The following is a 13,964-nucleotide window of genomic DNA, read 5'->3' on the forward strand; positions in this document are numbered from 1 at the left end:
GGGTGAGTCCAGCTCCTCTGTCACATTTCCACAGGACACCTGATGTGATTTTCCCCTTGCAAACAAACCACGTGGGAATACTGAATGAAATGAAACTTCATTTCCATTGGACACCTCTTGTCAGCTCTTTAATTTTGCCAGCATTTCCTCATTTTGGGTCTTACCAGCTCAGCCCTACAGGGTCCAGCCTGTCTGTTGTGGGGGACATGGCTGAGCAGGGCTGCCCTGGGATGGGGGCAGCACCTCAGAGAGAAGATGCATTACTTTGCAGACATAAAAGCATAAAAGCTCCCCAAATGTTCCTACAACACCCTGCCCCCAGCTCCCATGAGCTCCACAAGCCCCATGACAGGCAGTCCTACCTGTCAACTCAATTCATCCTGCTGGATAAAGCCTTCCTCCTCCCACAGCTACAAATGCCATGTCTGTGGGGTGGACTGCTCCCACTTCCACGAGGAGCCCATGGCATCCTGTGCACACAGGAATCACTGTTGCATACTTGTGTTACATGAACTTGTGAGATGCTGCAGTGTCACAACCTGGAAATTATTTCTTGCCCTGTAGCTTGGCTGCATCCTGCAAAATCACACTGCTGCCTGGGGGAGGGATGCTGCCAGCTCCACACCAGGCACTCCCAGCAGTAATGAAAGTGCTGCCTACTCTCCCTGGCCCCCACACTCTGCGCCAGGATCACTCACCTGGTGGAGCAGCAGCTGTGGGGACTCTCTGAGGTGCCAGCACGCTGGATCCATCTCCCACCTGGCAGAGCTCTTGCTGCCTCTGGGGGTGGGTGTTAATGGCTGCAGAGAGCTTGGGACACAGCGTAATCACCTACCCAGGCGGGACCTGCTGCTGCCGTGGCTCTGCCAGATGGAGTGGAGGAAGCAGGGAAGGAGAAGGGCTCTCGCTGCACTTGCGGGGGGTCCTGGCTCACCAGGGGCTGAGGAAGCTTTGAGGCACAGCTGCCTTTGAGCCAGGGGAGACGAGCTGTAATAAACACAAGGTTTTCTGGTTCGTCAGCAGTTGAAGGTTATGGGCCAGCCTGTTTGTGCTGTAATGATCCAAAATGGAAGGGTCCAAACCTCCATAAAATACTTCCTCAAGTCTGGGAACAGCTTCTCTGTGTACACTGGTGGGAGCTCTTCCCTGGCCATGGAGGTCTCAATCTCTGAGGGGCTCAGTTTCAGTTTTGCTGGAGTCGTGGCCCTGTGGCCTAGGTGATCCAAGCATGGCATCCCACTGCTGGGAAAGCTGTGTGGCAGTGAAGCCTCGCTACAGTGAATGCACTTAGCAGAAGGACTGTTTTGTCTTCCCCAGATCCATGGGTTCCATGATGGCCATGTCATCCAGTGATCAACTGCACTCAGCAGAGTCCAGCCATGCAAATGTCCATCCAGACATCCCAGTTCTGCTGAGCCAAAACACAGTTCAGATTCATACATAATCAGTTCTTTAGACATTAAAAAAATGTGCATTCAGAATGATTGATAAGAAAATGCCTGATTATAATCAGCTAATTATTTTTCCATATGTTAAGCATTCACTCGAGCTCTAATCATTATGAATACATATTCAATTTATACTTTATCTCATTCAATGCTGGCAATTGCTAAGTTTGCACACCCTCCTAGTACAGTTCCAGCATTATTCATAGCAGACCTTTGCTAGATGTCTTGTGGACTAGAGAAATATCGCTTGTCTGGTGTCTTGCAGCTTCCAGAAATGTCTAAAAGACAGCACCAGATGTTCCAGGTTAACCATTATGAACTACTCCTGTATGCAGAGTAGACTGTTCAGCTCTTGAAACATTCTGGGGACAAAAATTATATTTTGGAGGGTGGAGATGACAATTATGAAGGAATCTATACTTCCTATTCGATTTCCCCAGAAAGCAAAGACTCCCTGAAAATCTGAATGTATCAGTAGTTTTTATGGGAAGTGACTGTTTATTGAAAGCATTCCTGAGCTGAAGAAAAGTAAGATATGAGGATAATGGACTGCAGAAAAGCAGCAGCAACAGCCCCAGGGGAGCAGAGCAGCGAGTGTCTCTTGGGAGGAGAATCTGAAGGATAAAAGAGCTGTGAACAGCTCACAGCTGCCAAAAGGGATGATACTAAAGGCACAACAGTGAACTGTGCCTGTGCAGGGGAAAGCTCAGAAGTGTGGGAAGAGAGCACTGAGGCTGCATCAGGAACTCTTTGAGGACCCAAAATCAGAAGCTGCAATCACACAAAAGGAAAAAAGAATAACCTTCAACTAATGAAAAGCCTCTAGAAATCCCACATGCATGGGGACCTGTCAGAGTTGAAGCCCAAGATGACCATCCAGAGATTCAAAAGGCAAAAAGAAATGGGTGCATAAGCATACGTGAAAAAGAACAAGGCAAGTCTAAGAGCTCAAATAGTATTTGATACACAAAGGGCCAAATAGTTAAATGTTGCTTTTGTTTCAGTCCTCAAAACTTAACTAAAATAATTTTAATGAGGAGAAAGGAGCCCAGGGCAGAATCTGGAAAGAACAGCCTCAAAAATATTCAAATGAGTTAGCTCTGTCCTTGTCAGCACGTCCTAATGAACTTCAGGGGAAGCTGCAGAAACAGTGGCTGACCCGTGAGCATTTCGTCATCAGGAACTTGAGGAGGATGCAGGAGGTGCCAGGAAGCTGGGGAAATGCAAGCAGAGTACTTAGCTTTAGATATAGTCTCTCACAGATAATGAAGGTAGGCACTGAGGATCAAGGGCAAATCAGCTTAACTGATTCATAGAAGGATATTGAATATTTTTTAGCTAACCAATTGGTGAGCACAGGAGTATAACCAGGTGTAATTTGGAAGGGTAACTGTACTAGTGGCTAAGAAGGAAGCTGTTAGTTTGTTGTGCTGTGACTTGGACAATGCTCTTGGTGCTTTGCCTTTGGATTCTCCTACCAGAGAAGCATGCTCTAGATTAAATAACTGTAATGCAGGTGTACAGCCAATGGAGAAACTGCTTTCTCAGTAGTTGTGAGTGGTGTGCTGTAAACTGGAAACACATTTCAAGCAGAGAGTCTTTTGGACTCTGCTCTCTTCAATATTTTTATTAATGACTTAGATAATTAAATAGGATGTGCTGTTACAAAATTCACAGATGACACTAAGCTTGGAAAGGCTGCAAGCACTTTGGAGGATCAGATCAGCATTTCAAATTTGAAATTATCTTGGCAAATTGGAGGAATCAACAAGATGTAATTGAATAAGAGAAGTGCAAAGTATTACCCTTAGGATGGGAAATCAGAATCCCAAACACAAGCTAGACCAGGCAGTCACACTGCTGAAGACAGCAATTCTGTGACATATCAGTTTATTTCATCAGGGAATCAAAAGGCAGGTGGGATGTTACAGTGCTGATTCTGTGCCTCTCTGGTCTGGGGACTGCACCCTGCTGGGGAACTCACTTGCAGAAAAAGGGGGATGAAATGAAGACGTTCTGGAGATGATGAACAGGATTGAGGAGAAGAAGGACATTACCTCATTCCCAGCCTGGTCAGCTCCGGGGCTCACAACTCTCCTGCAAATCAGCCCTAGTGCAGAGTCCCATTGATGCCATGATGTTGTTTTCTTTACAAAACTACCTCTCCCTGCTCCTCAGTTCACCCTCTTCCTCCTTTCCTGTAGAGCACAGCTCTGCAACCTTGAGTGGCAGCCACAGGAACATCTAAGTATGCCAGGTTGTTTAAAGAACTTGTCATATTCAGCTGGAACTGACCTGGGCACAATGATGAGGGGTGCCAGATACTAGGTACCCCTGTTCCTGTATTTCCTGGAACAGATCCTTCTGGCTCTCTTTTCCTGGTTTATCATCAGCCACTTTCCTGCTCTTAGGTCAAGATAAAAGGTGAGCAAGGATGGAGCAAATAGCATAAGATTAAGGCAGAAAGATAAATGAGGGCTGAGCTGGTGGAGCTTCAGAAACAAAAGTGGAGAAATTTGAGATTGTCACAAAAGATAAAGGAATTCACAGAAAGGGAGGAAAGGGTTTGTGTATGCAATGATGTCAATGGAGAGAAAGCCTGGCAATGAAAGTATTATCTCCCAGAAAGCTTGGTTTACCTTGGCCTGAGTCACCACTGCTGTGGAAGCAAACATTAAGCTTTGATCACAGCTGCCATAATCTTCCCCTGACACCCAATAATGAAAGCAACAGAAACAGGCTGAAGCATGGCAGCTGTCTGGCTGAGATGAAATTGCATTTGAAAAGGAAAACAAAAAGGCAGAGTGGTGTTCTGCTGAAGGTGGAATCAAGAGGTGACATGACAGGGGCTTTTTGAGAAGGTAACTGGCTGGAATGGACTGTCATTTTTCCTCCTGTAGATGAGTGTCAGTGCAGGGGTGAGGTGCCACCCACTGTCAGCAGAAGCCCTGTCTTGGTGGTTTTCTTTACTGGCAAACAGGTGAAACAGATCCTGCCCCAAGAATTTACCCATTTCTTTCAAGAGAGTGCATGGCAAGTGTTGGAATAAGAGGAAGGTTAATTTGAGGCTGAAAGTTCTGGGGGAAATATCACTTGGTGGCATAGGCTGACCATGTTCAGGAGTTCACTGCATGTCATTTCTGGGAAACTGCTGCTCCAAAGTTACTTTAAATTGGAGGCTCACAACCCCCTGGGTTAATCTCACGGGATGGTGGTACAGCAACTGATCCCTGCTTCCCCATCCAGAGACATGAACCTAATTCCCTTGTTACATCTGCCAGTTATCTTCCAACAGCCCTTCTGGCCCTTGAGCTGAGGACCTTTCTCTTGATCAGTTTTCTTACAACCCCACTGACCCAATTCACCTCTGTCTCATCTAATCCCAAGAGATTGCAGCTTTTAGAGATTTTCAAATCAAGGAATTTCATCCAGTGCTGGTCCAGCCAGATCTCTACATGAGAAAATGGGAATGAGAGCAGCACATCATCAGTGCCCACATTCCATGGGAGTTTCATTTCACCAACACCACAAACTAGGGATTTCATGAACAAGGCAACAATCTGGACTAGCAAGTTTTGTGTACAACTCACAGAAATTTTCCTTCTGAAGAGGATGGTTTTCACAGAGGATCCACTGAGAACAGATTTTTTGAAGCAGAAGAGGGCGAGATAAAATGGAGAGGAGTGGAAAAGGACCAGGACACTCCCAGTATTCATCTGAAGCTGTGATATAGACATTTCTCTGTTTAGAACTGTACAAAGAGAGAAGTTCACACCAACATGCAATCTTACACACTCAGAGGATTTGGCTTATGGAATAATAGCTTCTAAATGGACACCTTGAGTTGATTACAGTCCTTCCTGAAGGATTTCCCACTGAATTCTGGCCTTTAAATTGAAAACTTCACCTCTGTCAACAAGAATGATTCTTGAGGGAGGGGTGTTTTTGTTAGGGGATGCACAGAGCTGAGTGTAGGAATTCAAATCTAATTTATCTGAGGCAGACTAAATTTGTTTTGATGAGAGCATTAAGCATCCTGAAGCTTGATATTAACTGATAGACTCTTGCTTGCTCTTGGCACTTCCTCTTGTAAATGAATCACTGTTACTTCCGCTTCCATGCCCACCCCTCTACTTGGTTCCTTCTTAATTTTACAGCTTCCTGAGCTTGACGCTGGGAAATCGATAAGTAATTTAGAGCCCAGTAAATACAGATGAAAACAAGTTATTTTGTACTTTTATAAATATTTGGAAACCAAAACTATCTAAGAAAACAGCTGCTCAGTTGACTCAGCAACCCATCCATCAGCATCACACAGTTAATTGCATAAGATCATAAACATTTATAATTAGAAGGCAAACAAACAAGAATTTTATAAACAGCCCTCTTGAATCAGGCTGCGTGTTAAATATTTGTGATAAGGTAATTAAGAATAGATTTACAATCCTGGCTCGGTGTTTAATACTTTGTAGAATGGATTTGATTCTATGGAGAATGTTCTACAGCCAAAGAGAAAACATTTGATTTTGGCTCTTTTATCCCAGGCTTAAAGTGGTCTCTGAGAAACACTGGCTCTGTCATTATCAGAGTGGAATTTCATTCATTACAGATCAGACCGCTCATTTAAATATATGTCTAATGTCCCTTGTCAGGGGCTGATCCACTTCACGCCTGCTTCAAAGCTCTGTCTCTGTGGCTGGATCTGCATACAGGCTTTCTCTAAGTCCTGCTTTTTATGGTTGATGCTTTGATCAGACCACGTCAGAATTCTCAACCGTGTTTCAAAGCAGGGAGGAAACCCCACATTTTTCTGTTATGACATCACAGGGTTTGGTTATGAAAAGCCAGCAGCACTGCAGGGTTACAGCTGTGCAATCTCAGTGGCCTGTAGGATACAGAGTAGAGCTCTCTCATACTGTAGTGCCCTACATCTTTCCCTATCCCAAAATAGTCAGATCTGCATACAAGCTATCCAGTGGAGTTACTTCTACAGCCAGTGAGGAGGCTCAGCACCCCATTTCAGTGAATGTGAGAGTCCCCCTGAAGCTCATCTGTGATCAGGTCAGCAGGGCTCCTAGTTATGCCTTAAACCAGGGAGGCTGGAAACTCAGTCTGTACTGAAGCAGTGATTTAAACACTTTAGCATCAGATGCTGACCCTAAGAAACCAAGTGGCTGCATCCCATCAGTGAATGATGGGGAGATCAGCCCTAAGGGTAAGATAAACTTCAGATGTTGTGGGGTCTGATGAAGCACAGGTTTATTCCAGTAATTATCTGCCATCAGAAACTAGAACTATCTGGAAAAGGTAGGTGATGGGTGAAGCTGTAGCATTTGATTAATCAGAAATAGCTGTAAACCACTTTATTCTGTGGTGCCCGTCATCTCTCTACACGTCGTTGGTCAAGTCAGCCCCTTTGTTTAGGCACAGTTTTGATTCTTGTGAGTCTTTTGTTCTTGTATTTTTATGTTTGCAACAGGAAGGCAAGAGAGCTACTCTTCTTAGAAATGTTTTTGATAATGATCCAGACCCAGAATGGTGAAACCATCATCATGAAGGACAATGAAGCCATCCCTGTGCTAGCTCACCCAGTCCTACCTTCTGATCTGGCTTCAGTTCTGTGGGACACAAAGGCACTTTCGTAAGAGACAGATGGCTGCAAAGCAAGGACACTCAGACCCCCCTCATTGCACATAAATCCCATTCTCTGGCAAAGCTTGTGAGATATATTACAGTGTGCCAGCTAAGCCAGTCTACAGATGTTGCAGCTTCCTCCAGCCAGTGGAGAAGAACACCTGTGTTGCAGCCACTAGTGCTTCCGAAGAGTCTAGCCACAGTCTGGCAACTCCAATAATAATAGCAGAGCTTAATACTCAAGTACTGTCATCGTCCAAGCAACTAAAATTATTCAATTCCTTAGTTCTCTTGCAAGGGTGGGGAGGATGATGGAGATTGCTGGGAGACAAGGTAACTGCTGGGTTACTGAAGGGCCTGAGCTGCTCCTTCTCTTATGAACACAGAGACCATTAGCAGTGCGGTGTCCTGCAGCCCAGAGCCATCCCCAGACATCAGCTCTGTGCATTTGGGTGGGCAGCAGGACACAGGCACTGCCTGCACACTCTGCACACACTGGGAACTCCTCTGCCCTTTCTGTCAAGCATGCTGAGCTCCCCCTTGAAAGGAGGCAATGATGTTTGATGAGGTACCTGCTCTGCAGGTGAGCAAAACTTTGCCTTGGGTAACAAACTACTTCAGGGTATAGACAGACTTTTTTTCCACTCAGTTGCTGCCTCTGGCCTCCACGTGTGTGTCTGCTCTGCTGCTGTATGTGTGGGGAGAGATATGGGCTGTGCACACACTCGGCACTGGTGCAGCAGCCGTCACTGCCACGTCAGCTCCAGTTACACCCCCTCCAAACACACGTCTGGGCTCAGTGAATCATGCCTATGCAGCATGCAAAATTAGCCCAGTGAGAGATAAACCTTGGGCATTTGTTGGTAAACAGATACTCTTTTGCCGTAAGAGCATAATTCACTGTGCTCCATTTACGATCCGTTTATCGATGGCTGAGATAAAACTGTAATCCCTTTAATTCAGGGAAAAGGGGATCCAGCAAAGGAGGAGCACCAGTGCTCTGCCTGTAAGTAATTAAAATACAGGATTTATCATTGAAAAAGCACAGGCTGAAGGAGAGCTGAGCTTAACCAGTTAACTGGGGGAAGATGCTGGGGTAGGTTTATGGTTCTTTCTAAAGTTTTGTTTGTGTTTTATGTTTATTTCTTCCCCCCTTCCCTCCAGGTCTAATAATACACGAAGGGCCCTCGGTTTACCGGATTTTTAAACGGTGGCAGGCGGTCAATCAGCAGTGGAAAGTGCTGAACTATGACAAAACAAAGGACATGGAGGAGCAAAAAACAGGGACCAGGACAAATCAGCGCCCCTCCTCCCAAACCACCCACTCGTCCTCCGCTGGTGGTACAGCCACTAACTCCGCTCCAGCCGACAGCGGGGCACGGGCTGCCGGCCATGCCACAGGCACCCTCTCTGACCACCACTGTGCTTATACCATCCTGCATATACTCAGCCACCTGAGGCCTCACGAACAGAGGAGTCAGTCTAGTAGTAACAGAGAGCTCGTCATGAGAGTCACGACGGTCTGAGCCGAGGAATTCAGGAGGCCTTAACACGAAGCGGAGGAGACAAAGAACTCATAAAGCAGAGGAGCATGGTGTGCCTTTTTCTTTCTCTTTCCTTTTCTTTTTTCTTTTTTTTTTCTTCTCTCCTTTTCTTTTTTCAGTAACTGCACAAGATATAAGAGGCGGCACCTGGCCAGCTGAGGAAAAAAAGCAGGTGGAGGGAGAGCTGCACACTCATGCTAAAGAGGTTAATGTTTTCCAGCCTGTTTAAAAAAAAAAAGAAAAAAAAAAAAAGAAAAAAAATAACAACACAAATCACAAAAAAACCAACAAAACAAGTGCAATACAGACTACAAACTGAGTAGGCAGAGTTCTGGGGAAGCAGAGGAACAGACAGTTTAGCATGTCTTACAAATCCTATTACCTGGAATAGGTAACGCTCTGTGCACACCCCCCGTACACACACGCACGCGCACACAAACACACACGTAGTGTGAGATTTATGAAAACGTGGAAGGGAACGAAATATTTGGAGTGGTTTTATTTTCCAGACTCCGATTAACCAGGGCTATGAGTTGTTTTGTTTCATGAGTCACTGGAGCCTTGTTTGATTTACCATGGGGTATCTGAAGTGAAATGGCTGGGGATTTTTCAGTATTGATTTACAGAAGAGAGATTGAATCATCTCACTAAGAAAATCTTAACAAAATCCAGGCATACCCAAATTTCACCAAAAAGCCTGTTTTTTTCATAATGTTCCTGACAAGGGGTTTGTGAGGGTAGAACTGGGAGGGGGGTGGGCGCTCCATGACCTTTATTTGACGTATAGGCATTTTTGGCAAATTTTGTACAAACGTTCCGCAGGTGTTTCAAGCACAAGTACTGGTGTGATTCATGCCTTCGTAACCCCAAATCCAGCATCTAAACCTTGCCACCCACACACATCATTTTCCATGCAGACATTCCAGGTTAATTTCCTTCCATTCTACTCCAATCACAAGAAGCTGACCCATCTTTGGTGGGTTTCTGCTCCCTTGCTGATTCAGACACTCATGCATTTAGAGATGTACTTTTTTGTTTTGGTGTCTGTATCCCTGCTGCTCGATTTGCAACAGTCTCACTCAGTCTTGTAGGCTGATCCTTTCACATCCAGTCTTAGTTTATTACAGAGTCTATTCCATTCAATCATCCAAAAGAGAGTTAGTCTGAAGAGGGAGCACAGTTGCTGACTGACTGTGTAGCACTTCCAATAGGCCTCCTTCTCTGGGATATATCCTCGAAGGTATCGGTTGCTCTTCAGGAACATTCTCTTTCAATGCACAATGGCTGAATCATTTGTGGATATTAAAGGGACACTGTCAAGTACTTTTTAAATAGTTTTTAGGGTTTGGGCTTTTTTTACTCTCCATTGTTTGTAATATTCTCTTACAAGCTTGAAAATAAAATTTCTTTCCCTACCGATTTTGTCCTTTTCCATTTGGGCACGTATGGTTCTCTCCACTCACCCCATTCCTTTCACCATCCCTGTCCTTCTCCTCCCCACCTTTCTTCTGCGACAGAAGGAAATCCATATTTCTGATTTCCTGCTGACTGTCCTCATTCTATGGAGGGTATGTCCCAACTCTACGGGGTTGAGTTATTTTGCAGCTGCCACAAAGGAAGCATAAGAGCAGGAACCCTAAAAATATGGAGATTAGCTAATTGAGGAGCAAAAGCTCAGCTATCCCAAAACAATGACCCCATAGTGATCAAGCCTGAACCCAGCTCCCCCCAAAATCAAGATAAGGACTTCAGCCAAACTGCATCCATTTAGCAGCAGTGCCAAGCAACGTTGCACAATGGCTGAATGCAGCTGCCCTCCATCATCATACCAGCACTTCTCACAGCTTCTGTGGAGACAGGGAAAATGTGGGCTACCAGCTCCTACGGCAGCCAGGCTGTCACAGGTCAGGTGTTTCTGGACCGGAGAAGGTGTCAGACTTCAGCCTCTGTGTTTGAACATGGCAGCCATTCTGCAACGTTTAAGATGCAGGTTAGCAGCTTAAGGCAAGGTCATGTTTTTCACCTCGATTACTTGACAGTGTCCCTTTAAATATCAGAATGCAACAGAACAGGTACTTCTCTGGCAGAGAATGTGGGAGGTGAAACACCGTCCAAGAAAGTCAACTTGCTGAGGACCAATGTGAAACAGCATGGTTTCTGAGGCCACTGTACCTTTATCTGACCAGATTTACTATCTACCAAAGAGTGCTTTTGGCAGAGGGGAGAAAAGAGATGGTGGTGGGCAGAGGGAGAGGGAAGGGGCAGTTCCAGTCATCTCTGAAAGTAGCTACCCCCAGAAGGAAGGTGTTACAATGAGTGATCTCTGGAAGAACTGCTTCAGTAGAGAGAAACCTGGCCAAAGCGAGCAATCACAGCAGCCTCTCACCCCTATGCCTGTTCTGGAAGCTGTCCTCATTCCAAGAGATGAGTAATAATAGTGGTTTTGGGGAGGGGGAAGCATACACAGATGAAGGGACAGCTGTCACCCATGATGTCGTTTCCCTCCCTGCCCTCCATTCATTTAAAATGGAGAAGTCAAATTCCTTTAATTTGGCTAACAGATAAAATTTTATGAGGTCAGAAGCACAACTTGCTGTGGAAGAGTGGTGTACTCTGAGCACACAGGACTCTGCATACTCTCACTCCAGCTCTGCCACTGACTCTGTAGCCTTGGGCTGTTTGGCTCAGTCCCGCCTCCACGCAAAGGGGGAATAACAATACGTACCTACCTCACAGGGGTGTTGTGAGAATCCACGTTGGTAAAGCCTGTTGAAGTGCTAAGTCTACCACCGGTAGCCACGAAGTGTGTGGTGGGGGTGAGCAGCGCTGCCCTTTTGCTGGTTACAGTCTGAATCACAGCGGGAGTTCCATCGGCCTTCTCCTGCTTGGAGACCCTCCTTGATCTGAAGCGGAGGCTGTCGTCCGAGTGCCCTCTCCTCCATTGCATGACATTTTAAGCGGCTGTGAGGTGCAGGGTAGTGACAGACATGAAGTCCTACTTGACCAGGGATTTGCTACAACGTTTTCTATATCTGTGGGGTTTGTTGGTTTGTTTTTTCCATATATTGTGCTTAGAAATAAACTTTCCACTTAGGGCTGGCGGTTTGGGGTCTATTCTGTTGCATGGCAATGTATACAAGTCTTATTGTCTGTCTTACTGTGCAAATGATCCCGCAGCCCAGTTTCAGAGATGGGCATGGTCTGAGCCTTTTCACAGCGGCATAAGACTCAAAAGCCTGTCTAGACTGTTTAATATTTAAACAACACTATGAACTTGTCAATTGTATGTGTTCTGTGCAATACGAAGCATGTCATTAGCTGGCTTGATGGGCAGAGGGGCTAAAGGAAGGTCAAAACTTGTTCAAAGAGCTTCATACATGTGCCAGCATGGAGCCAAAGGGCTGCCACCAGCAAAGCAAACTCGGGGAAGCCATTGGAAACTGTTTTCAGAGCAGGTTATTCCAGAACAAGGTACTTCTGAGTTTACGAACTTCTAGGCTGCCAGCCTGAGAGAACAAGTGCAAATTTAGTGTGGGGGTTGGGGTTTTGAATTCCCTTTTTCTTTCCTCCCCAACGTTTTGATGGCAGAAATACTGACGAGGATCTCTTCCTTCCATAGCACAGTTCTCTCATCTCCCACAATCTCCTTGTGCCGTCCCCTTTGTGCTACTATGCAGGACTTTCAAAGGTGCAAATGGAGACAGTACGCTCCCAAGACATGAAAAATAAGTTCTGTATTGGTGATTCTAGCAGATAGAAGAGATGGGGCAGAGCCATGCTACAGAGGCATCTCTTCTTCCCCATGTCTTTCTTCTGGTCATGTCTGCTAGGTCCCTGAAGAGACGTTCTCTGTACTGTGTTACAAAGCTGTCAGATCACCTTCCACTGACAAACAAAGCTTGCAGAGTTTGGCAGCTGTTTCTCCCAGTGGAGAAAATTCTGGGTCCTATCACTGTGGAGACCCCTCAGTTCTTGGGCTTTGTGGTCCTCCAGCATTGTTTGGGGGTGGTCAGTGTGGAGGACTGTGTTCAGCCATCATCAGAAATCGTGTGTGTATGGTCCTGCTCAATCTTGTGATTTCTGCCAGTTCCCTGATTTTCTGCCAGCTTTGACAGGTCTTTCTGATAATGCTTTTCTGGTTATGCTCTTCAGAGGTGTTTTGCTCTGTGTCAGTTGCCAATGCTGTTCTTGCCTACCGAAACATCAGTGCTGGCCTCCAGCTTCCACAGCTCTTCCATTCTTGCCATCCCGTTTCTTGGTAAATACTCACTGCCAAGTTCAAACCCTCTTCCTCTGTGCCTGCAAGGGGTCAAGCACATGCTCTAACCCAAGGGTCATCAGAGAACACAGGGACTATTAAGAGTCTTTATCAATAAGCCAAACTCTATAACTCTCAGTCTTTGATATATATTTACTTTGCCAATATCAGTGCCTGCTGTTAATTGGTTGCTACAAACAAACCACTAATGCTGGCAAAACCCATAAACCCAGATAACACTTGATTTCCAATTTAAAATGTAAGAAATTATGGGCTGTTTTTCAACCAAATTGGGTGTGTTCCCTGTTGTGGTTTCCCAAGCAAGATGATGAAGAGGTCCTTGTTTTACCTTACTATAATGAAATGGTCAACCCAAGGAAAGAGGAAGTCAGCAGCCTTAGATTTGAGTCAAGAGAAGTGTCGGCTGTCCTGTTTTCACTCAGGGAGACAGGAAAATACTACTCATGCCTGCCAGGTCCCTGGCCCTTCTCAAAGCCCTTGATCTGGCAGCAGTAAAACACCAGAGCCAATGGCTGTAGCTGGAGGACAGTTCTGAAGGCTTTCCAGTTTTGAAGCCCATCCTCTGTCCACAAGTGGTGGTCAGTCATTCAAGCATCCTCTCTTTGCTTTCCTTGAGAGAAAAAGATTGTTTTGACTTAGCAAACCACTACTGCTCTTCAGTGTAGGATGAGGCTGCACCATTAGTACCTCCAACCTGTGGTTCATCCACCAGGATTCCTGCGCATCTCCTTGTGAGAACACATGGTCAGAAGACCTATTCCTTCCTTTTAACTCTTTTATGTTGGACAAGCACTTGGAGGACAACAGTCAGCAGTGCAATTGCCTTAGTGACTACTGGCTGAGTATCCTGATCTCCCCTCCACTGTCACCTCCCCCGTGACTGCTCCTTCTCATTCTTGAGGCAACAGATGCCTCATCCCCTCTGCCATCCCTTGACTCTGGCCCTGAAGATCTCCTGAGCAGACACAGAATTCCTCCCAGACTAGTTTTTAAGTCCTGTACATCCTTCATGTTTCCAGACAGGCAAATTCATTCCACTGATAAACAATGACATTCGAA

At 45.7% G+C, this 13,964-nt stretch overlaps 1 protein-coding gene across 1 annotated transcript in view; it reads left to right on the top strand.

Moving 5' to 3' along the window:
• MARCHF4 (membrane associated ring-CH-type finger 4) overlaps positions 1-8,608 on the top strand; it is a gene marked incomplete at both ends in the record, with an annotated part of 95,885 nt that extends 87,277 nt beyond the window's left edge. The window contains one exon of the mRNA XM_082285515.1: positions 8,247-8,608. Within this exon, the coding sequence (XP_082141641.1) occupies positions 8,247-8,608 (362 nt within the window). The remainder of the gene's footprint in view (positions 1-8,246) is intronic.
• Positions 8,609-13,964: the final 5,356 nt, after the last annotated feature.

Source organism: Coloeus monedula, assembly GCF_965178545.1.
Source record: "Coloeus monedula genome assembly, chromosome: 7".
Taxonomy (NCBI): domain Eukaryota; kingdom Metazoa; phylum Chordata; class Aves; order Passeriformes; family Corvidae; genus Coloeus; species Coloeus monedula.